General features: G+C 49.7%; 1 protein-coding gene across 2 annotated transcripts in view; it reads left to right on the top strand.

Annotated features, from left to right (window-relative positions):
- The window catches only part of LMBRD2 (LMBR1 domain containing 2), a 636,504-nt gene that overhangs the window by 222,614 nt on the left and 387,796 nt on the right, over positions 1-26,094 (top strand). For both annotated transcript variants that reach the window (XM_078674947.1, XM_078674948.1), the window contains exon 7: positions 15-89. In XM_078674947.1, the coding sequence (XP_078531073.1) occupies positions 15-89 (75 nt within the window). The remainder of the gene's footprint in view (positions 1-14; positions 90-26,094) is intronic.

Raw genomic sequence — 26,094 nt, 5'->3', positions numbered from 1 at the left:
TGTTTGTTTCGCAGGAAGTTCGTAAAGTGAATGAAAGCATCAAGTACAATCACCCTTTGAGAAAATGCATTGATACAATATTGAAAAAGGTAATTAAACTCTAACTTGGGCATATTCTTTTTGTTAATTGAGGCACTACAGCTAATATCATTGGATCTAGGGTTCCTACAGAGTGATTTTTTTCCCACACATAAAACTTCCTGACAAGTGAGTTTTACCATTATTTTTTACAAAATAGTACTAATTATATATTGCTTTTAGCATGAATATTTTAAAACAAAATGAAATCTGTCAAAGGCGGGATCCAGACAAAACTAATTTCTTTGATCGAGAAATCCACCAATTAGATCTCTTGCCTGAAAAAAGAACTGAAATATAATATATGTTAGACCTGACATCATTGGCGTGAGTCTCCCTTCCATTTCTGACTGATTGCCTCCTCTGTTTTGATATGTTTTTGCTGGATTTATGCTTTGGGCACTGTGTCACTGCTAATCAGTGCCACAGTGCAAGTGCTCCCTATGTTAAATTAATGTACGAATTGGTTATTCCATGATTGGGTTATTTGATGTACCTGTCAGGACCTAGTACAGTGCACCATGTGTGCCCAGGGCTTGTAAATCAAATGCTGCTGGTGGGCTTGCAGCACTGGTTGTGCCACCCACAGAAGCAGCTTTTAAAGTGTGTCTCAGGCCAGCCATTGCAAGGCCTGTGGGCAGTCTAGCACTGCCATGTCGACTTGGCCAAGTGCACCCACTTGCCAGTCCCTAAACCTTCCCTTTGCTTCATGGTAGACACCCCTATGGCAGGCCCACGGGCAGGGTGCATTGTAAGTATACGGTAGGACATGCTCTGATGGGTGTAGCATGTTCTAATAGTGAATTACAGCGATTTTCGTTTTTCACTATTGAAGGCTACCTGTTCTCATAGGCCAGAATGAGCAGCTAGATCATTACATGCTTATAATCCTAACTGACTCCGGGAACATGGTAGAAATTTGAATTTAGTATGCCTGAACTCAGAATAATAAAATACATATTTTAGTAAAGTTTATTTTAATATTCTGTGTTTTGCAAACACCACTTTTAGACAGCAGGTATTTGCTTGCCTAACCATTTGAGCCTGCCTCTGCTGGGTTGTGTGTTCCTTGTCTGGGTTTGTGAGTAACAGGGCTGGGGAATTCCAGGAGACAGGCTGGGACAGCCCAGCGGTGAATAGAGAGATTTACATCCAGATGGGAAGGAGGAGTGCACCTGGGACCTACAATGCTGGCTCCACCCCCTGGGGCTTGGCTGATGTCTCTGCCCTGCACAGTGAAAGGAGAAGAGGAATCCTGTCAACAGAGTGCTCCAGAGCTGTGTCTTCCTTCCTCTGTGCTGGCTCCACCTCCTGTGGGGCGTTTGATGTCTCTGCCCTGCACAGTGAAAGGAAGAGAAGAGTCATGGCAACAAAGTGCTCAGGAACTGGTTTGAACTAGGCAGAGACCTCTCTGCCTTCAGAGAACAAAGGATTTTGGGATATAAATATTGGGACCCTGATCCCAAGAGATTAGATCACTTCTGGAACAAGAAAGCTTTCTGCCAAGGAGAAGAACCAAGGAAGCTGCAGGGGTTTGGACTGCCCCTTTGCCAGTGTGCTGTTTGTTGGGTTGGCCTGCAGTGGTTGCTTCATTGCCAAGGGAAAGGAGAAGGAACTTTGTAAGGACTTTCATCTACAGAATATTCTCCAAGGGCTTGAACTGTGCTTGCCTCCTGCTGAAGTCTCAGGGACAAAAGACTTCACCCCCAGCTCCCTCCTGAATTTCCTTGCTGGGCATTCTGACTCCAGTCACTTGCGTGCCGCTGGGAGCTGGAAGCGCGGCGCATCGAGAAGAAGTGTGTCGCCGCCGCAGCTCAAATCATTGCAACGCCGGAGAAGAGAGCCTTCGCCGCATCTCCCTGGAAGCGTGTGTTCATCGAAGCTGTCTGCTGTTGCAACACCGGAGAAGCGTGACGCCATCGTGAAAGTCGCCATCGCATCACCGGGGAAGCGTGTCGCAGGGCCTGTCGCGGCTCCAAAGTACAGAGTCGTCGCAAGGCTGCCAGGGCGTCATCGCATCGCTGCATCAATGGCGCCATCTTCTCGCATCACAACTGGATCATCGCATCGAGGCACCATCTTGCGCACCGCAACAGGCCCGCAAGCCGAGAATCTACGCATCCCCTCCGCTGGTAAGGCTCACGACGAGTCCCCTACTCTGCGCATGCATTGAGGCAGGACGCAACCGTTCCCCCGGATCACGGAACCGACGCATCTCCCCTTTTGCGAGCCTTTTGTTCACTTTGCGTTACGCATCCAGGTACTTTGTTGAGAACTTTGTCGCATTTAACAGCAACCTGATCTAAGAGACTTTAATCATCTTTTAAGTAATCTTAAGTGTATTCTTGTGGATTTTTGTCGTTTGTGGTCTTGTGTTTCAGTCTATATAAAGAATACTTATTTTTATAAAACCTGTGTTGTGACCATCTGTAGTGTTATCACTGTATTACTGTGTATATTCACAAATGCTTAACACACTGCCTCTGAGATAAGCCTGTCTGCTCGTGACAAGCTACCAAGGGGGTCAGCAGGGGTTATTAAGGAGTGTAATCCCTTTATCCTGACTTAGAAGTAAGGGTCCCTATTTGGACAAAGGTGATGGCCATTGCCAACTAGAGACCCCCAGATCTAACAATATACATTACAACTTTGACAGCATATATAAAATGACAAAATAAACAAAATATTCAAATGCAGTATTATCACAGAAACGTTTCTTCTGAAGGGCGATGGATAGAGGATGAAATAGCTGAAAGATTTGTTCAGCATATGTTTATAAAATAATTTGAACCAAAGAGCTAGCTAAATGTGTAGAGGACTAGATATCCACCACAATGGCAAAATTAAACTGTTATCTTCATGTTAACAACATTATCACCATGGGAAGGACTGTGGAAACAGATATCCTGACAATTGCTTGCATTATCCTATTAGCCAGGACTGTTATAGATTCAGATTTTGTATATTGTCTTCCATCTGGGCATTGGGTCTAGTGCCCTTGCCATGTAGAAACTCGGATACAGATATCACAACAAAAAACCAGAAACAGTATCTAAAGATTAATCAACTAAACTATATTTCAGAAAGCTATTAAGAAAGCATGTCACATGAGAATGATTTATATATTTTTAGTTTTGGAATTTCGTCTATGCTACAAACTTCATGAAATGTCTGTCCCAGTTGCAAAACTTCTAGTTTGTGACTATTTTTAAGTCGAGCCTGAGTCAGTGCACATGTGCTGCTCTGCAAGACTGCTTTAGTAGAGTATGGAAGAGAAGCCCTGCCCACTCTCCACCCAAATTTTTTATTGACTTGTGTCTTTGTCCTTCGTAAATGCTGGCTTCTGATTCCTTAATAGGCTTGTTAGTCCCTCCTTAGTATTGCTTTGTCTTCATGTGTAACCTCCCATGGCTACTGGCCCGTTTACTTCGGTTGGTACGTGTTATTAAGTCTTGTAAGTACTATTTTCTTTATTGAGTTTCTCCCACTTCAGGCACGATGATGTGCTTTGCTTATATTCAGCGCGCTGTGTGCTCTTTCACTTTCCAAGCAGCTGGAACAAATGCGACCGCCTATTTGCAATGCCATAGGTCTCGCATTTAAATACGAGATCTATTCAATTGTAAATATTTTTTTGGTTTACTTAAAATTATAATTCTGATGTTTTATCTCCCTGTGCCCTCTCTCCCCACCCCCTCATTCCTCCCACAACAGTACTAGCACACCCCCACCACCCCAAGATCACTGTGATCGCTGCTTTTATGTTTTCAATTATATTTGTAAACTAACGTTAGCTGAAATCATTGCTTTTTTGTATTACATTTGTGCATTTATATAGCACGGGCAGAGCGGACAATAATTAATTTAAATTTTTTTTTACGTATATTTACAAAATATTGAGCCGACACTGAGGCTCGAACACCATCCCCATTCCCCAAGCCGGTAGCTTGCAGGGAGGTTACAGTGGAAAAGAGTTCACTGATTGGCTGTGCCCTTTCTCCCCACCCCTTATCCCTCCCAAAATGATTGGTATGGAAATGCCCACGACAACACCCAGACTTCAGACACAGGGCTGCCATTATCTAACGGCCCCGGCATGGTGACCAAGCCGGCCGGGCCCGGGCTGGGGCACCGCCACTCGCCTTAATGTGTAACCGCTTCGAAGACGTTTAATGGGAGAGTGGCCGGCAGGTTAGTTAGTCATTTTGTGGCATGGTGCCTCTGACAGGTTGGTATGGCTGGAGCTGGGCCAGTCACACATTGGTAGACTAGTGTAGAGGGAAAAGTGGAGAGTTTGCAAAAGTTTGATACAGAAGAAATGCTGGTTGGGCTGGGCTCGAGTCAGCCACCCACCAGGTAGATCCGTAGGCATGCGTCACTGAAAGGCTGACAGGCCTGTGTCAGAGCAGCCCCAGCTTTACAACCCTTCAGAGGTCTGGCGCGGGTCGCACAATCTCTGGATTTTCCTCCGGATGCGTCTGCCTTTGTTGTGGAGGATCTAATAGCAGTTACCAGGGACCAGATAGCATGTTGTTTTCCTTCTTCAGCCGAGGCAAGGCAGTTGTCTAAAAGTCTTCACCTCATATTTGTATTTAGATCCGTAGTCTTTGAAGTTTATTAGCAAATTTAGGACCCGACTGCTAACGTTTTGGACCCAGTTGCAATGTAGGTGTACAGACACTGGTGAAACTTTCTTCTGATCTGTACCATGGTGCCAGAAATGACAATAGTATTAGAAGTGTGTAAAATGCCCAGCAGTTCTTTATCTGGTTTCATTTTTTATCTCACTTTTTTATTAAAAGCAAACTTAGCCATTTTATAATTAGAAAGGATGAGCAATAGATATGTTGAGCATTCTCAGAAACATCGACTTCCTTTTTAATTTCAAATACCCATCCTGATGCAGTAATGATAGATGTGTCTTCCCATGCCTTTATCATGCATTGGAAAACACTTGGTGGCACTGTTCGATGTCATTGGGTGTACTGGGTACTACTGCATTATTTTGCATCTTGACATGTTGAAAATGGGGTCAGGTCAAATAAAAAAATCATGAATTGTATTCTTTGTGTTGCTACAGTACCTTTATGTGATGTTTGGTTCATAACATTTAAAATTGATTGCAAGCTTTTTTTTCCCACAACTTAATTTTATTGTAGCCTGTACAGTAATTGACGATAATACTGATCTCAACATTTTCAATATTACTATAACATTGTTTATAAAATAAACATAATTGACAATAACAGTGCCATATTAACCTTGCAGTGAAAGCAAGTAGGTCTGGGATAAATAAGTCTGAGCCAACCATTTTAACAACAAATATGATCAACATCTAAATCGCAGCATAATACGATCATCCCAGCAATTCCTCTATAGCAGAAATGGAAGGAATAAGTTCTAAATTAATCCCTCTGTATTCCGCCCACCTCATCCATATTTTACAATGTTTCTGGGGGTAGCCCCATGCCTTAAAGACAGGTATTTCCAGACCCATAGAAAAATCTAGGCCTTTTTTCCAAATTGCAACAGATGGTAGAGACTCATCTTTCCACGCTCTGCCAATATCGTGTTTAGCTAACGTAAGGGCAAGAAATAACAGGGAGTGCTTGTATCCGTTGCCGCCCACCCCCTCAGTGATGTGGAGCATGGCCAATCGTGGCGGCAATGGGATAGCCCATCCCAGGACCCCCCTCCAGAACCTCGATAGGGTCGTGCACTGCCATACCGTATGGAAAAAGGTACCTTTGGAGGCCCGCATCATAGACAGTGAAGGGAGGTGACCAGTCCAGCATGCCAGAGCTTGTGTCTGGTGAAGTAAACCCGATGTAGATATTTAAATTGGATAAGTTTCAAGCGGGCCACAAACGCCGCACTGCGCGGGGATTTCCACCACCTCCACCCAATCATCATCATCTAGGGGACCCAGATCCAGCTGCCACGCGTCCCGAGTTTTAATTAGTGTAGTAGGACTATTATTCAATAGTGTACAATATATTTGGGTTATTTTATGATCCCCAGCTCTCCCATAAAAACTTTGGCTTCTATGGAATTAAAGTCAGGCATACCCTCTTGTTGTGCTAGGTACAGGGGAAAGGCATGCCGAATTGGAAGTACCTGTAGAATTGTGAACGGGGCATGGCGTATTCTCTCTGGAGTTTCTGAAAGGACTTTAAGTTCTGACCATCCCTGACTGCTCCCACTGTATCAATCACGATAGCCTCCCAACCCCGAAATCTGGTTAATAGCGCCAGTTGAGGCAGCAGGTTATTAAGCAACAGAGGGGTTTCTCTTGTCAATTTACCCCACCATCCTATTGTGCATACTGCTCGTTTACAGGTCATGAAAAGAATGGGGGTTGGGAGCACACTGCCTCACAGTCCCAGCACAGCTCGCCCCTTTGCACCCTGGTAAATGCAGTACACAGTACAAACTTACTTCAAAAATAGCTGGAGTTTTTCACCAAAGTTGGTACAGACATTGCTGTATATCTCTAGACACGTGTTTCTGGGTTGAGCCCATCATCAGTAGAGAGCAGCAGTATTAGAGAGCAAATAAAAATCATCTGGGGTTGCTGGAAATGCTGCCAAGTTCCTCTCAGGTCACAGTACCACTCACAGGCACACAGGTGCATCTTCAAAGCTCGTCAGCTTGCTGGTTCATGGGAGCCTTTTAAGCAGAATGGGGGTTGGGAGCACACTGCCTCACAGTCCCAGCACAGTTCGCCCCTTTGCATCCTGGTAAATGCAGTACACAGTTCAAACTTACTTCAAAAATAGCTGGACCCTGACATAGCGCGTGGTGCACGGGGGCCCGCAGGAAGCGCAGATGCGAGCTGGTCAGGGCCGAAACGGAGGTGGAGGCCTTGGTGTGTCGGAGCCGGGAAGCAGACAGTGGTCTGGCCGTGCGTCAGCTATTGCAGGCACAGCAGTCGTATGCCTCACTCCTCCTGGATGAGGCCCGTCAGGTCTGGCTGGCATCACGCAGTAGGGTCTGCCAATGGAGGGCCAAATCGAGTAAAATGCTGCATCGGCTCTCTCAGGGCGTGTTTCATCCGCAGATGCTTCCAGGGATGCATGATGAGAATGTGGCACCGCTTACGGACCCCAGGGTTATCGCGGAGAGTTTTGCCACTTATTATGCTGATTTGTATACTCGGAGAGAATGTCTGCCTGAGGAAGCGGTGGATAAATTCATCGCAGACCTTCCGCCCAAAGTGGTCTCTGATGATGCTCGCCAACGGCTTGACCTCCCCCTATCGGTGGAAGAGCTGAGCAAGGCCCTGGGAGAACTTATCGCGGGTAAAGCCCCTGGACCCAATGGTTTTCCCGCTGAGTTTCACCGCTAATATAATTTTCAGATGGCGACCAATTATCGGGCTGCGGTGGAGGAGGCCAGGTAGATCGGTCGGCTCTCCCCGGACTGGCGGCACGTGGAGGTTGTAGTGCTTCATAAGCCGGGTCGGCCCCCAGAACAGCAAGCCTCCTACCGCCCCATCTCCCTCCTGAATGTGGAGGCGAAAGTATTGGCTAAGGCCTTGGCCAACCGCCTTCTGCCGTATATTTCCGTTCTGGTCCATCCGGACCAGGCCGGGTTCATGCCTCAGAGGGCGACTCGTCATAACATTTGGCAGGCCCATGTAGCACTAGCGGCGGTCCAGTGGACGGGGTGCAGGCGGCATTTCTGCTGGCGGACATGGATCGGGCATTCGACTCTTTGAGTTGGGTCTACCTATTCTCCCTGCTCCGTCGGCTTAATCTCGGGCCCAGGTTTTTGTCCTATGTGCAGCCTGGGTCCGCATTGATGCACAGATGGCGGGCTTTGAGTGGGCTACTGGCCTTTCGGATAGAATAGCATTGTATGCGGACGATGTCCTTTTCTTTTTAACAGCGCTTAATAAGTCAGGGCCGCGGATCCTGGAGATTATGTGAATCTTCGGGGAGGTTTCCGGATTGTACATAAACCCTCGTAAGTCTACGCTTTGGGTGCTGGGGGCCCGTGAAGGAGTGCGTCCATGGGCGCCCTCGCTGCAGATGGCGGTGTGGGACCTTAAATATTTAGGCGCCTTCATATTAGACGTTCCGGCGGTGTCTTGGGAGCGGAACGTGGTGCCGTTCTGGGATCGAGCACAGGCGGATATCAAGACATGGGCCCGAATGCCGCTGACGATATATGGCAGGTCAGCAGCAATATTTAAAATGGTGGCACTCCCCGCCTGCTGTACCAATTGCAGAACCATCCGTATCTGATTGCGCCCAAGTGGTTCCGACTGGTGAATTCGGCGCTGGGACGGTTTCTCTGGGGTGGAGGAATTGTGCGTGTTGCATTGCGCACATACTTCATTTCCACGTACTGTGGAGGCCTTGCGACATCGGTTATCCTTTCTTATTATTAGGCCTCGCATTTATTGGTCCTCAACGAGTGGTGGTATGGCGACAGAGGGGATCCGGCCAATGCGGTGGAGCGATACTTGATGGGGCAGTCCACTCTTCATACAATACTCTATTCACCAGCGCTGCGCAGCGCTTTGCCACCGGTCACGAACGTCATCTTTCAGATTTGGTGCCAATCTCTGAAGCGTATGGGGTGGTGGAACACACTTACGTAGGAAAGCCCCCTGTGGCACAATGGTCATTTGCCCGACGTGGCGGCCCTTCAGGGCTTTCGGGGCTGGGATATCATTGGCATTTCCACCCTGGGGGACATGGTGCAGAATGGCTCCCTCAAGTCATTCCGTGACCTGCAGGATGAGTTTGACATGCCCCAGTCGCAATTTTTCAGGTACCTCCAGGTCCGCCACGCGCTTACTCCTCATCTTGACGGCCTTGACCCACTGCCGGAGTTTAGTCCACTGGAAGCAAAGGTCTTTATGGGAGATCTCGAGACCAAAAAGATATCGCGCATCTTTCAGACCCTGGTCACCCACAGTGCATCCCAGCTGGAGAAAACGAGAGGGGCCTGGGAGGAAGAGTATTGGAGGAGGAGGATTGGCGGGAGTCCTTAGCCGCACCTAGGGGGGCAGCCATAGCTATGCGTCTCCGCCTCATCCAATTTAAATATCTCCATCGAGTGTATTTCACTCAGGTGCGACTGTGGCGGGCAGGGCTGGTGGCATCCCCGGAATGTCTTTGGTGTGGTGGGTCGGAGGGCACGTTCCTGCACACCATCTGGCAATGTTTGTCGCCGGACCGGTTTTGGAGGGGGGTATTTGCCTGTTTATCGGAGGTCCTGGGGTGGTCGCTTCCACGTACTCCGCAACTCGCCCTTTTGCATGTGATGGAGGGCATCGGAGGCAATCTCTTTAAACGACATTTATAGGGGCCTGTGGCTGAAGCCTCTGGCTGAGGCAGATCATATCACTTTGGAAGGCGGGTATGGACAGGGTGGGGGGGCCAGGTGCAGGGTAGGTGGCTGATTGTGGTGTATTTGTGCTTGGGTGGGTGGGCTTCGGTGGTGGGGGCGCAACTCTGGGGGAGGGAGGAGGGGGATAGTTGGGGTTTGGGGGGGCTGTTATTGTCAGTAATTCCTACTGTTGACTATGCGGATACTCCTGTTTTCCTTTTAAAAGTCAATTGCTAATACATGTCTATGTTTTGCGATGCTGCAGTGGACTCTGCCTTACAGAGTCATGCGCCCTTTGTGCAGATTGACAAATAAAGATTGTTTAACAAAAAAAAACACGTGTCTAAAGATTTACAGCAATATCTGCACCAACATTGGTGAAAAACTCAAGCTAATTTTGAAGTAAGTTTGAACTGTGTACTGCATTTACCAGGATGCAAAGGGGCGAACTGTGCTGGGACTGTGAGGCAGTGTGCTCCCAACCCCCATTCTGTTTAAAAGGCTCCCTTGAGCCAGCAAGCTGACGAGATTTGGAGATGCACCTGTGTGCCTGTGGGTGGTACTGTGACCTGAGCGGAACTTGGCAGCATTTTCAGAAACCCCAGATGATTTTTCTTTGCTCTCCAATACTGCTGCTCTCTACTGATGACGGACTCAACCCAGAAACACGTGTCTAAAGATATACAGCAATGTCTGCACCAACTTTGGTTAAAAACTCAAGCTAATTTTGCAGTAAGTTTGAACTGTGTACTGCATTTACCAGGATGCAAAGGGGCGAACTGTGCTGGGACTGTGGGGCAATGTGCTCCCAACCCCCATTTAGGTCATGAGAAAACTTTTTGGTCGCAGGCGACCGCTCCTTAAGTGTCCGACCATAAAAAAGGACCATATGCAGTGGCCTGGCTCCCATCAGCCAACGCTCGACTGCATATGCTGGGTCTCCTCTATCACCATACCACCAGTCATTAAAAATGAGAAGATGTGAGGCTGCATTATATGCCTGAACATCCGGGGTAGCAATGCCGTTGCCGGGCAAGGATTGCATTAAGGTGCCGGAACCATGACGGCCGTATCTAGTACGGATGATTCTGGAGCTAGTACAGCAGGCGGGGCAACAAGACCATTTTAAATATGGCAGATCTGCCAAACAGGCATATCGGTAGATGAGACCACGAGCGCACCTGGTCTCCTGTCTGTGTCCACAATAGGGCCACATTCCTGTCCCAGGAGAGAGACTGAGGGGCCGACAGGAACACCCCCAGATATTTGAGCCATTAAGATTCACCGTCATCTCGAGTGACCAACCGCCCAGCCAATCACCTCCACGCAGGGGCCACAAATTTCGCTCTGATTCATGTAGAGTCCCGAAGTTTCACCAAATATTTGAATGATTCTGTGCAGGCGCGGGCCAGTTCTATTGGGTTGCTTGAGAAAAAACATGTCATCCGCATAGTGCGCTATGCGGTCCGAAACTTCACGCGACCATTCAAAGCCATAAATCTGCTCATCCACCCTCACCCACGCCGCCAAGGGCTTCATGGCCAGCGCAAATAGATATGAGGAAAGGGGATATCCCTGACGGGTTCCCCACCAAGTGATAAAGCTTCCCGAAGTGAAGCCTGCCACACGGACTGATGCTGTGATATCTGTATATAATAGGCGTATTAAAGTTTGGAGGTGAGGGCCAATATTCAGGCGGCTGGGCAAAGCAAAGGCCTTATCAATATCTGTGAGGAGGAGTGCAGCCGGTCCCTCAAATCGGTCTACGATGAATATTATGTTGTGTAGCTCAACGGGGCATAAAGCCGGCCTGGTCGGGTTGGATCATTAATATGTGGAACTAAGCGATTGGCAATTGCTTTAGCCAGGAGTTTAGTTTCGATGTTTAAAAGAGAAATTGGGCGATATGACAAACATTGTTCTGGCTCCCTCCACGTGTCGCCAGTCCGGTGGAATGCAGTTGTCCTCCACTGCGACATTGAGAGCCGCGAGATATAGTTCCATCAATTGAGACTGATTTTTTTGGGAGAACTCGCAAGGTAAGACATTTGGGTCGGGTGCCTTGCCTGAGCGCATATCCATTAATGCTTTTTGTAACTCCTCTATCGACAGTGGGGTGTCGAGGGCCTCCTGTACAGTGTCAGAGAGAGTCTGCAGGGGGAGGTTTTGGATGAACTTGTGAATGGTATCTTTGGGCAGGGTCTCCTGGGGAGCATATAGATCTCTAAAATGCCGGCAAAGCTAGCCACAATCTGCCATGGATCCGTGAGTACCTCACCGTTTGGGCCACGTATACCTGGGAGGGTCTGTTGGTGGGGTGTCTGTTGGCATAAGTGTAGGGCGCTAGATTTGTTGCCCCACTAGTAAATCCGGCTACGGGTAGCTAGCCAACAGAGTCACGCTTCATCCAGGAGCTCACTGGTGTATTTTTGCTGTGTATTGAGCAGCTGCCTGCGCGCAATGCCCTCATCTTCCGCTCTGCTTCTACGCTCTAAGTCAATCAGCTGGGCTTCAGTCTGCAGGAGGTTCTCCCGGTGCTGTAGACGCCTCGCAGCGCAAGAGCAATGTCTACCCCTTTGAGTGTGGGTTTCATAGCTTCCCTTAGAATTGTCAGGGATTCAACTGTGCCTGTGTTACATGAATAATAGTCATGATGCATGTGTGGATATGTAGCCTATTTTGCTCATCTTGCAGCAGCCATGGCGAGAGCCTCCACCAGACTGGGGAGCGGCTAGGGTCTAAAGACAATTGTACAGATACTGGTGAGTGATCAGACATGCCCTGGATTAGGATCTTGGCAGACTTTAGTCTGTCTGTGTGGGTTGTGGTTATAAATATATAGTCTATGCGGGAAAAGGACTTGTGTACCCCATAAAAGTATGTGTATTTGTGTCCCATGGGGTGCAGCGCCCTACAGAAGTCCACCCAACCCATCCCCTGAATCAGAGGCAGCAGTCTGGATTCTCGGACCACAGTCTGTTGTCCTGTACTGCGCCATCTGTCTTTAGTTGAGTAAATTACATCATTCCAGTCTTCACCCCCAATTGTGAGACCCGGTGGGATCTCGGTCCAGAGCGTTGTTAGACGCTCCACTAGGTCCCACGCAAGGGTGGGGGAGCATATACACTTCCCTAAACAAGGGGTTCCCCTTACAGTGTGCCAGAAATTACTATGAATCTGCCCTGTGAGTCAGGCCACGTCCTGCAGTGGACAAATAGAACACTGCGGTGGATTAGGATCGCTACGCCTCAGGAACCCCTAGTGAACCCAGAATGAAAGGTTTACACAAATCCGAATCTTGCCAGGCATGGTGTCTTAGTGTCCAGTGGGTGGGTTTCCTGCAGGAGCAGGCCTTCTGCTCTGTAACGCTTGGCCAGTCGGAGTATGGCGCCTCGCTTAACTTTATCAAGGACGCCACGGATGTTCCAACTAAAAGATCCGCAGTTCACGACTTTCAATCTCATCAAATTAAATGTCATGTCTGGCATTGGGGCATATAAAGGAATGTACCTATCTGGGTGACTTGATCATCCCGGAGACCAAGTGTGCAGTATCTGGTAATGGCACTAAAACAAAACAAAAACTTCCCAATAAACCCCCAACTGACCCCCCCCCCCCCCTCCCAATACCTCATAAACACTGAAGTATCTATCATGGCATAATGTGTGCCCGACCCCCAACGAGAAGTAGAAACAACAGTTAGCCAATAGATCCCCAATAAGAGTCCCCTGCGCAAAGTAAAGTCTGTTGGCAGAGGAACATATGTATAGTTGTATATATAGGAATTGGTGGTAGTGTCTCTCTAAAAGAGAAAAGTAGCTGCCAGCAGTGGAGGTTCCTCTCGGACGGCGTTTTGCAAGAGACTTATCACGGTCCATCAACAGACTATAGAAAAAGGAACTAATCTCCACGCAGCAAGACCTCTGAATTGACCAAGACAACTACCATTACTACCGATCTTGAACGTGGACTATATCCTATGCATCATATAGCAACACAAGTGAGAAGAGCGTGATTATTATAACTGCGTCTTCCCGGCTTACTTTATTCGGATTCATATGTAATGTGACCATCGATTTCCCCAACACTTTTGCTGCGAGACAAGATTCGTCCTATTAGAACATCTTACAAGAATTTCCGTTGCCTCGAAAAAGTCTTCTAAAGACGAAACACCTGTCGGCGGTGTATGCTGGAAATTTTTTAATGTTTATGAAATAAAGAATTTGGAGTATAAACATCTGACTTGGATCCATTTTTTTATTTATTTTTTTTTAAGACGTTTATTAGTGTTCAAAGGTACAGTACATATAGCAAAGCCTACAACCCTGCGGGCCGGCTGCAAATGAACGGTGAATCGTGAGGGTGTGGGTCATCATAAAAGAGCATGTCATTGCGTCCCTCGCGTCCCCGGTGTGCTAGGACATGGATAAGATAGTCACATTTTCGCAAGTCTAGAAAGGAAAAGTCCATAAATGACGCCTTGTTTTTCTTTTTTTTCCTAGAACTTAGCCATGAAATCGGCAAACTAAACAAAACAGTTCGTATCGGTATGTCCCAATGTTCCTTTCGCGACTTCCCCACTCGAAGTCCGCCCCACCTGCACGATGTTAGTAGGAACCACCTCTGATCGGTGTGTTGTTTGCCGATGCTGTTACAGTGCAACTGGAGGTCAGAGGTGTGTGTGCGCAAGTGTGCCTGAACTTAGAGTGGGACAGCCCCTGTGGGCCATGATGTGTCATCGGTCGCCGGCCTTGTTAGTGGAGCATGTTGCAATCAGGTGGAGGAGCCTCGCTGTCGGTGTGGCTATCGGCGTCTACGCCTGCAGTCGCCGTCTGTAGTGCCGCCAGTGGCTCCTACCCACTTCAACACGGTGGGTCAGGGAGGCCACCGTCTGTGAGCAGGGGTCCGAAACTGTAAACATGTAAACATATATGTGAAAGTGGGTGGGGGGGGGGGTGGAGTGTGCTTGCGGGGGCGATGTCAGCAACTCTGTGCTTGGGGCGCGCTGCTGGGCAATGGCTGCTGATGGGCGCCCGCATTGGCGTTGGGTCGTATCCGAGGTCTACGCGCTGGCTGTTTCTTGTCTGTGTCAGGAGGGGGGGGGGGGGGCGTCGCTTGCGGTGGTTCCTGCGATACAGCATTAGCCTCTGTGACCCACCTCCGGTTTCACTTATTCTACGTGAGCCCTCTGGCAGTGCCCTCCCCCTGCATGGTCCCCAGGATGCCGTCCCAGAGCTGTGCTATCGGGAACTGCCGCAGACCCGCTATTTCTTCCCGGTAGAGCGCCGTGCCTTCCGCCCTGGCCCAGTTTGTAAAGGATGCGAACCAGTGTTTTGGGGTAGGCAGTTCCCGCCGTTTCCAGTGTCGCGTAAGCAGCCGTTTGGCCGTGATGAGGCCCAAATCCCAGAATCGTGCCTGTGTTTTGTTCAGTTTGGTTCTGTTATAGAGTCCGAGAATGCACGCCTCCCACGTGTCTGGCAGGCCCGGGCCCGTGCTGTGATTCAGGAGTGAGGTCACCTCCCCCCAGTACGTGGTCAGGGTTGGGCAGTGCCAAAGCATGTGCAGGATATCTGCGCCCAACAGGTCGCATCTGGGACAAACGGCAGTGTCGATCGCGAAGTATCTGTTTATTCTATCTGGCGTTAGGTATGCCTGGTGCAATATGTACAGTTGGATGATGCGGAAGCGGGAGTTGCGGGGGATGTTTACGGGGCTAGCTAGTACCATGTCCCACTCCTTATCCGTCCAATCCCTCCCACGGTGCGCCGCCCACTTAGCCCTGATCTGCTGTGTGGGTGTTTGCGTGTGGATGAGAAGCGCCTGCGCTAACCAATGCGTGATGTGCGATCCTCTGCCCATTACATGTAGATATTGGACCAGGTGGTGCATCGGCGGCTCAACCTGGATGTCACCCCAGGAGTCAGTGTATGCCCGCAGTACCGACGCATGGAGTAGGAACTGCCCGGCCGGGAGTCCCGTGGTGTCAGATAACTCCGCGAATGAGAGCAGGGCCCCGTCAACATACAGGTCACCCATGGTCTCTACTCCAGCCGTGACCCAGTGTTCCAGATTGCGCGGCGTAACCATCCCGCTCCTCCTGGGGGTGCCCAGCAGGGGGAGGGCGGGAGCATATGGTCTGGTAGTGTGCGTCAGCTTCAGGCTGCGGAGAAAACATTTGCGGGCCACGGCCACATGCATGGGCAGGGGACGGGGTCCTTTGGTCAATGGGTGAAACAGGGCGCAGATCCGGGAATGCGTCCACTGGTAGTCCGCAGTGGCCGTATCGTCCAGATGTGCATCGTTGAGCCAGTACGTCACCCATTGGAGCTGTGCGGCCAGGTAATACAACTCCATGTTGGGGACAGCCATTCCTCCCTCCGCGGTCGGGGAGTACAGTTTAGCCAGCGCCACTCGAGGTCGCCCCGTGTTCCAGATCAAGCCACGAAGCATTGATTCCAGATCGCGGAATATCCGCGTGGGGACATACGTGGGGATATTCGCGAAGTGATATAGCAGCCTAGGGAGCGCTATCATTTTAGTAAGAGCTATGCGGCTGGGCACGTTCAGCGGAAGGGTTTTCCAAAAGGACATCTGAGCTCGCAGAGAGGAAATGGCGCGCACCAGGTTGCCCTCCAGTAAGTCCTGTGGGTCCCTATAGATGTGTAGCCCTAGGTATTTAAACGTGGTCGGGTACCAAGCGAGCCTGGCCCCTCCAAGATGCACATCGCATTCCTCCTGGTCACTGCTGAACGAGTATGCCCCGGACTTGTCCCAATTGACCCTGAGGCTAGAGACCTCTGCGAAGGTCTGGAAGACGTCCGATAGCTCGGCTGGCACCGCGGTGAGGTCCCGCACATAAAGCAGCAGGTCGTCTGCGTAGAGTGAGACTATGTGCGTTCCCTCAGCCAGTGGGATCCCCCATTCCGCTCCTCTGTCTCGTAGCAGAGCCGCTAGTGGTTCAATGGCTAAGGAGAAGAGGAGGGGCGACAGGGGGCAGCCTTGCCTGGTGCCTCTACGCACCCCGATCTTCTCCGACAGCAGCCCTCCCGTCCTCACTCGGACACTGGGTCTCTGGTAGAGCAGTCCGACCATGTCAGCAAATGCCTCACCCACCTCGAATCTGTCCAGCACGGCTCCCAGGTATGGCCATTCTACCGAGTCGAAGGCCTTCTCCAGGTCCAGGACCAGGCACCCCGCTCTAGGCATCTGACTTGGATCCATATTTTGAAACTCACAATCCATAAATGAACTTTACTTGTACAGCAGTTAAGAATGACTGTTATTGAAACTATCTGCCTTACTCACTTCAGGACTTGAGAATGATGATAACTATCTTCTGAAATACTAGCAATTTAGAGAGTGCTTGCTTAACCTGTTCTCTCTTGGCATATGTATAGTTGTAGCCCAATTGTTCTTGTCATCCAAATTGTACTACGTTTTATGCATTTCTCTGCGGGACATCGGTTACAATACTGCAGGTTCCGGCTCTTCATCTGTCTGTCGCCTATGGGACTTGCAGGTTTTAGATCTTTTATTAGGGCGAGATCGGTGACCATGCTTGCCCACAGCTCTAGGGGATCCACGCCAAGGCCCCCCAAATAAGGAATCTGATTCGAATCTCGGAGGCGTAAGAGGCTTAAGTTTTAGGACTTCGTCCATCCAGTGGAACACCTCCTCCTATGTCTCAAAGAAGTGTGTCCGTGACTCTCAAGCGAGCCGGTAACAGTAAGGAATACTGGATGTTCGAGGCATGTGGGCTGCTGAATTTATATCTATGCATAGATCGCCGCCTAGTGTTGGGTCCGGATGATTGCACATTGTTGTCCTGGAAGAGTCTTCGAAGTATCACGAGATAGGTGGCTCCTCCCTTGGACTACAGTGCGCATGGGCATCCTCTCCATCTTCAGATTGTTTTTTTCCGCCATTGGGTTCGGATGTACCTTCTCGACTCCAGTTCGGAGTATACTTTAACTACTTTCGCGAGGCCAAAAGGCCTTCGGGGCGTCGGTATTGTCTCTCGTTCGGTGCCCAGTACTTCATCCAGTTCTTCAAACAGGACGTCGAAGGCCGTTTTGCCTTTCGACAGCTAGGCCCCGACGAGCGTCGACGATGGAACGAAGCCCGTTCAAGAGATGCCCCGTCTGCAACTCCAAATACCCTCACATCGATGTGCACCCGGTGTGCAACAAGTGCCTATCCCCGGACCACGACGAGGCCAGCTGCATGGCCTGTTCCAAGTTCCGGTCGAAGAAAACACTTCGGCTTCGACGCGCTGCGAGGCAGTCGGCCCAGCAAACGGCGCCAGATCCAGAAGATATCTTCGAGGCAGACGTCGTCGAGGGCGACGATCAAGAGGATCCAGACCAGCAGTCGGACCCTGCATCGGAGCACGAATCACACTATAGTGTCGACGAAGAACAGGACTACGTCCATGATGAAGACATCGTCGAGGTAGGAGACAACGCAGAACCCATCGGAGCCGTCGATGACGACTCAAGCGATGAGCAAGGCCCATCCACAATTGGGGGTCCCAATACCGACACTATACTCTCTACGGCTCAGGTCGAGGCATCGCCAAAAGGCCTTAGCTGAGATCTTTACCCGCATTCTATAGCCCCGCGTCCAGGCCCGGCTAAGAATACTTCTACAGAGCCTTCAATCGATCAGCCACTTTCAGCGGCAAAATCGAAACCGAAACCGACAGCAACTGTATCGAAACCGAAACTGATGACGTCAGTCCTCTGATCGACAGCTTCGGATTCGTCGGCTCCAAAGCCATCTAAAAGTGTCGTTAACCCTTCGGGGTCACAAGGCGTCGACCTGAAACACGGGACGCCGAAGACTGTCTCTGCCGTCAAGCACATCGCGCTGACTCTGTCGACGTCCACGCCCAAAGCTGGCGACACCGGCAAAGGACTCAAGGCTAAGAAGAATGTCGATCCAAAACTTCCAGCCTCGGCGCCGATCTCCAGAAAAGCCTTCGAGTCGAAGAGCGCACCCGACCCGAAAGAGCACGTTGCGTCGAAGCAAAAGGGCGTACCTGTTGCGCGCCAACAGCTCGAGTCAACGCAAATCAGCAAGCAGCCAAGTGATCCTAAAAAGTTGGTCGGATCGAAGACCGCGACACCCTCAAAACCGGTCGGCTCGTCTCCACTGCTTTCACAACCTATTAAATATGGACTACCCCCAACCGCTCGACCAAAAACCGTCGAGCCACACAAAAGCACCGACACAGCCAAAAAAGTGTCGACAGTTTCCAGGCGTCAGTCCACTGAAGAGGATGTCGTTTTCCAACCACCCTCCTATGACAATCAATCCAAACTGTTCATCGACTCGGATACAGGGAGACTCAACATTTATAAACGGAAAATAGCTCCAGAAAAACCTTTGGAGTCATACAAAATCCCTCTAAAGAGAAAAAGAGACTCAGAAACGTCACCTGTTCTCTCTGAGCCTGTGGAGTCCTATGAACAAGACTATTCCTATTCACCCACATGCACCTATGAAGATATAGGGGAGGGGTACAATGAAGATGAGTTCAATTATCCTGCTGACACTGATCAGGATGAACAGCAAGCTTGGTCTGACCCTGTTGACCCTGGTGAACCACAGACCACACCTGACACTCAGTCCTATACCATCAAAACCTCGCCTACTGAAGATACTGCTGCGTCTAATTCTTTGATTGAAAGGGCAGCCAAAAACCATGATGTGGACATGCATGCTGACCCAGTAGAGAAGGACTTTCTGTTTGATACTTTCTTAACTTTAGAAAGATCAGTAAAAACATTGCCTATGCTAAAAGGTGTCCTTAAACACGCTACTGACATCTTCAAGGAGACCACAAGGGCACGGGTTGTAAACCCAAGGATTGAAAAGAAGTACCGGCCCGCACCAGTGGACCCTACGTACATCAAAGGCCAGCTCCCGTTGGACTCCCTCGTGGTGGCTAATGCTCGTAAACGGGCAAACTCTCAGACAAGTGGTGATGCTCCCCCTCCAGACAAAGAATCCAAAATCTTTGAAGCATCTGGCAAGCGAGTAGCGGCTCAAGCAGCAAATATTTGGAGGATCTCCAACACACAAGCCCTATTAGCCAGATATGATAGGGCACACTACGACACGTTAGAGCAGCTACTGCAACACCTGCCTGAGACTTATAAGGAGGGAGCAGAAATGCTAATACAAGAAGGGAAATTAATCTCCAATGCGTCCATCAAGTGTGCAGTAGATGCAGCAGACACGGCAGCTAGGGCCATAAACACAAGTGTGATGCTTAGAAGGCATGCCTGGCTACGCATCTCTGGTTTTAAGCCGGAAATACAAACTACTTTACTCAACCAGCCGGTTAACCCTGATTTTCTCTTCGGACCTGATGTAGACACGACCCTTGAGAAAATTAAAAAAGACACTGAGACAGCAAAATCCATGGGGGCTCTGCAGTCACAACAGTTCAGGGGCAGTTCCTTTCGTCGCTCCGGTAACAGGGGAGCCTCCAGAGGTCAAGCATCACAGCAAGCCCAATACAACAGAGGGGGCTCGCAACCACCTATAACAAAAACAATAGGGGTGGCTATCGTGGAAGCAGCACCAAGGGCAGAGGACGCGGAAATAATAATACCAGATCCTCCGCCTCGACGTCTTGTCACTGCCCCCCGACCATATAACACCAGTCGAGGGGAGACTACAGCAGTTCCTGCCAGTCTGGGAAAGCATAACCACAGACAGGTGGGTGAGAGACATCATACACCACGGCTATTGTCTAGAACTAACCTCCACCCACCATACCCCCAAGGCACCGTCCTATGTCCGCCGAGCACATGCACTCATTGCAGCAAGAAGTCCTCTCCATGCTGCAAAAAGGGGCCATAGAACTTGTGCCTTTAGATCAGCAGGGTACAGGGGTGTACTTCTTAATCCCAAAAAAAGACGGGTCTCTCAGGCCCATTGTAGACCTCAGACCCCTAAACCAATACATCTTGTCAGAACATTTAAACATGCTCACTTTACAACAAGTTCTACCGTTGCTCAGTCAGGGAGACTTCCTAGCAACCCTAGACCTAAAAGACGCATATTTCCACATTCCCGTTCACCCAGGACACAGGAAATATCTCAGGTTCACTATAAACAACCACATTACCAATTCAAGGTCCTGCCTTTTGGGGTCACTACTGCCCCCAGGGTGTTCACCAAGTGCCTAGCGACAGTGGCGGCACACCTTCGGAGACAACACATCCAAGTCTATCGTTATCTGGACGACTGGCTTATTCAGGCAAAGTCAGCCCAGCAGTGTGCCAGCAACATGTCCCGCACAATTCACCTCCCACACAGTCTAGGATTCTCGCTGAATTTCCCAAAATCGCACCTTCAGCCCGCACATGTGCAACAATACCTGGGTGCGACCATCAATACTCTGACAGCGACAGCGCACCCAAACTCTGCCAGAGTCAACAGCATGCAATTGCTCATTCAAAAGTTCAGGCCCCAACACTCGCTCCCAGCGCAAGTGTTCATGCAGCTAATAGGTATGATGGCCTCCTGCATCTTTGTAGTCCCCCACGCAAGGCTACACATGCGTCCGCTTCAGGAGTGCTTAGCACAACAGTGGAACCAGGCTCAAGGACATCTGAAAGACCTAGTGTTGGTAACCGGTCGTGCATACAACTCTCTACATTGGTGGAACACACAAAACCTTTGCTGGGGACGACCGTTCCAAGAGCCGGTACCACAGATAGTGCTGACAACGGACGCCTCTCTCCAGGGTTGGGGAGCGCATGTCCTCCATTATACAGTGCAGGGACTATGGACGGCGCAGCAGCAAAAGATGCACATCAACCTATTGGAGCTCATGGCAATTTTCATGGCACTGAAGGCCTTCAAGCTGCATCTGTGCAACAAAGTCGTGCTGATCCGGACGGACAACATGACTGCCATGTATTACATCCAGAAGCAGGGGGGCACACACTCTCCACAATTATCTCATCTAGCCCAGAGCATGTGGAAGTGGGCCATTCAAAGGAACATGTTCCTCATGGCGGAACATCTCCCAGGCAAGGACAACCAGATGGTGGACCTCCTCAGCAGGCACAGCCACCAGATGCACGAGTGGGAGATACACCCCTCAGTGCTCCAACCATATTTCCAGCAGTGGGGTCATCCAGAGATCGACCTGTTCGCCACAAAGGAAAACGCAAAATGCCAAACCTTCGCCGCCAGGTTCCCACACCCGCAGTCTCAGAGCAATGCGATGTAGATGAACTGGTCAGGCAGATTTGCGTACGCTTTTCCTCCAGCACCGCTCATACCACTATTGGCACGCAAACTCAGGCAGCACTCCATGACGCTCATCCTAGTTGCTCCAAAGTGGGCACGGCAAGCGTGGTACACCACGTTTCTGGAACTTTCAGTGGTGCCTCACCAACGGCTGCACCTCAAGCCCAGTCTCCTCACTCAGAACCGTGGAGACATTCAGCACCCAGATCCGCAATAGTTAAACCTTGTGATATGGCTCCTGAGGTCATAGTTTGGCTACCTCAACTTGCCTCCTGACTGTATGGACATCATCAAGGAGGCAAGAAGGCCTACAACCAGGGCATGCTACGCGGCCAAATGGAAGCGATTTGTCATTTACTGTTCTACTAATGACATAAATCCGCTAGATGCGTCCACGCAACACATTATATGTTATTTGTTGCACCTATACAAATGTAATCTGGCATACAGTTCCATTAGGATACATCTGGCCGCACTGGCAGCTTATCTTCAAAACAGACAGCATCTTTCTCTTTTTAGAGTGCCAGCCATTAAAGCCTTTATGGAAGGACTCAAAAGAGTGATTCCTCCTAGACACCCTCCTTCACCGGTCTGGAATCTGAACATAGTACTCACCAGACTAATGGGACCACCCTTTGAACCTCTTCACTCTTGTGAGGTACAGTTTCTAACATGGAAAGTGGCTTTTCTAGTGGCAATCACATCGCTAAGGAGAGTTAGTGAGCTTCAAGCCCTAACTATCCAAGAGCCATTCATACAAATTCATGCTAATCGGCTGGTGCTGCGTCCCAACCCAAAATTCATGCCAAAGGTAGTGTCGCAGTTCCACATTAACCAAACTATAGAACTGCCCGTTTTCTTCCCTAATCCAGACTCGGTGGCAGACAGAGCACTGCACACGCTGGACGTCAAAAGAGCTCTCCTGTATTACATAGACAGGACAAAGGATTTCAGGAAGACTAAGCAACTGTTTGTTGCCTTCTCTCCACAACACAAAGGCAACCCCATTTCAAAGTCAGGTATAGCCAGATGGATAGTTAAGTGGATACAAATCTGTTATCAAAAAGCAAAACGCACATTAACAATTCCCCCAAGGGCGCATTCCACACGCAAATTAGGGGCATCCATGGCTTTCCTAGGTAACATTCCTCTAGAGGATATATGTAGAGCAGCCACATGGACCACCATACACACATTCACCAAACACTACTGCGTGGATGTACACTCCAAACAGCAAGCTGCTGTAGGTCAGGCTGTTCTCAGAACTCTTTTTCAGACTGCTGCAGCTGGCACGGGCAACCGCCGCTAAGGAGGATACTGCTATTTATTCTATGCATAGATATAAATTCAGCAGCCCACATGCCTCGAACGGAATATGCTACTTACCAGTATGCATCTGTTCTTGGCATGTAGGGCTGCTGACATTTATACTGCCCGCCCTCTTCCCCGGTGCCTGTCGCAGCTGTAGCACTCAGAATCATTCTCAGGCATGGTCATCACTTACTGTATTACACTCCATCTCTGCCGCAATGGCGAAAAACAATCTGAAGATGGAGAGGATGCCCATGCGCACTGTAGTCCAAGGGAGGAGCCACCTATCTCGTGATACTTCGAAGACTCTTCCAGGACAACAATGTGCAACCATCCAGACCCAACACTAGGCATCTATGCATAGATATAAATGTCAGCAGCCCTCCATGCCAAGAACAGATGCATACTGGTAAGTAGCATATTCCTTTAAGGCCACGAAGGCGAGCCTTAGCCTCCACAAATCATTGTCTGCGCTGTACTAGCTTAGTATAGTCCGGAAAAATCATAATATGTTGAGACGCAAACGTAAGGGTTGCTTTCAATCTGGCTTGCTGCAAAATCACATCTCTGTCTTTGTAATTGAGAAGACACACTTTTATTGGTCTAGGACGGGCGTCCGGCGTGTGCTTCTGGAGCAGTGCCCGATGTGCACTCTCGATTATAAAACCGGGGGAGACCTTGCCAGGTGGGAGCCACTCTGTGAGCCACTTGACAAGGCATTCTTCCACCCTGCTGCCCTCAGGGAAGCCATCAAAGCAGAGATTGTTTCTGCGGACACGCCCCTCAGCCCCTCAGCGTCTTCCACTCGTGTCGATAGGCCCTTCGTAAGTGTCTTTAAGGTGGATACTTTTTTCTGGAGTGTACAAACTGTGTCCTCTACCGTTGAGATCCGGGATTCTGATTCAGTGATGCGTTGCACAGTGTTTTGGAGATCCTGTCGAAGCAGCATGACATCGGAGCCCACGGCGCCAATTCTGGCCTTGAGCGTCTCTTTGACTGTGTGATTGCTTCCAGCAGTGCTACATTATTCGGCATGTCAGCCTCCTGGTGTTCCAAGACCTGAGCCACTGCCCCAGTATATTTATCAATCGTGCTTTGCTTGGATGACACGCCAGGCGGCTAATCTTTGGCCAATTTGCGTTGCACAGTGTTTTGGAGATCCTGTCGAAGCAGCATGACATCGGAGCCCACGGCGCCAATTCTGGCCTTGAGCGTCTCTTTGACTGTGTGATTGCTTCCAGCAGTGCTACATTATTCGGCATGTCAGCCTCCTGGTGTTCCAAGACCTGAGCCACTGCCCCAGTATATTTATCAATCGTGCTTTGCTTGGATGACACGCCAGGCGGCTAATCTTTGGCCAATTTGTGCGGGTGGGGAATGAGAAGTTGTCTGGATGTAATGCACCAATCTCACGCGGCGGGCCCATATGGCATGGGCAGCCCACGTCCACTATAGCGCCCGCGCGCCGCGGCACGATCTAGCCACTGAGACAGAAGCCAGTTGTTGTCAGCCTCACACTCCCAGCTGGTGCTCCAATCTGCCTCACCTCTTGGGGCGCAGCCGCCTCTGCAGCTCAACGCCAGCTGGTGTCCGGATATGCCAGCTAGGTGTTTCTTCCGTTGGCGCGATGCACCATGCCGGGGGCTGCACACTATCGAGCTGGGTTACAGCCACCAGGTTTTGCGTGAACCGGGACCCTCAATGTGTAGCAGAAGGGTGTCCGGGACTCTGCCCAGCCTCTAAATTGCATGGGGTATGCGGATGACGAAAGATTAATGGAGGATGTTTCAAGGCTACGGGAACCTCGCTAAGACGCGTCCGCCATGTTGAACAACAAAGCCATGCCCTCATTGTTTTTTAGCTTTGGTGCCACAAACCATCATAGTGACCATGGAACTACAGTATATAATAATAAATAAAACAAATTAGGTTAAATGTAAAATATTTTGGCTTTTTTTCTTTTTTTCTTTTACAAAATTGAAAACATGCATCCTTTGGAGAGCCATGATTTATCCTTAAAGACACTACACCTACTACCCCAAAGTTGTTCGTAAAATGTTATGTGTTGAATGGCTAAACACTTATAAGCAGTGGTTAATTTGAAAAATAAGTGCCAGGGCTCTTGTCAGGAAGCAGCTTCACCCAGCCCATTTCTCCATAGAACCAACAAACCATACAAGTAGGGAGAGAATGTTGCATAATGGCCAGAGCTGCTGCCCTCGGCTCTAGCAAACCAGGTTTGAGTCTTGGCGTCAGCTCAACATACTGTGATTCTGGGCAAGTCACTTAATCGACCTCTGCCTACCGAAAATGAATGTCACCTTAACTGGTGCTTAAACGCCGGTGTTAATGATTAAGTGCCAGTGCTGAGCATTGGAAACCACAGGCTCAAACTAAGCACTGCTTATAAGGTCCAAAAGGCGAGACTGATTGCAGTGCAAATGCTTGTTATTCTTCTGACTACAATGGATATAAAGTTATTTGCTAGTTCTGTATTGGTTGTCAGACGCTGATCAGGTGATCGAGTAACAGCGTGAGAGGAGCGTGGATAGGTGAGGCGGCAGGCGGTGTTCGGAGGTTTGCGGCAAGTGCCTCTTAGGATCCTGGCCACGGTGGCTACCCCAACCCGTCCACCACGAACGGGGTTGCTGTATGCAGTCCTCGGGAGCAAGTGCTCCCCTGGTTCTCCTTGGTCCCAAACACCGAAAATATGAAAGCTGCGAAGCCGTGAGCAGCCGCAGAGGCGGTAGCGGGCAACAGAGGACAGAGAACAGCAGAAAGTGTGGCGTTTGCACAGTGAGTGCTCAGCCCAACCACACCACACCCATCCAACCATCTCCCGGGCTCCGCTACTTTGTTTAAAATCACCCTGCACACCGAAAATCACAGAGGGCCTAGCAGACAGTACTCGAGCAGCACTGCCACTCAGAGGAGGGACAAAACGAGAAGAAAGAAGCATATTGGGAGGTATTGGAGTATTTGACATATTGGCGCAAACACAGGGCCCAGGGAACTCAAATTATGTAAATGCCCAGGCTCTGGCTGAGGTAGAGTGTGCGTGAGCAAAGGGCTGTACCCAGCCTTGTAGGT

Source organism: Lissotriton helveticus, chromosome 2_1 (genome assembly GCF_964261635.1).
Source record: "Lissotriton helveticus chromosome 2_1, aLisHel1.1, whole genome shotgun sequence".
Lineage (NCBI taxonomy): Eukaryota > Metazoa > Chordata > Amphibia > Caudata > Salamandridae > Lissotriton > Lissotriton helveticus.
Note: the sequence above shows the minus strand (reverse complement) of the source record. Positions and strands in the feature narration are given on the sequence as shown.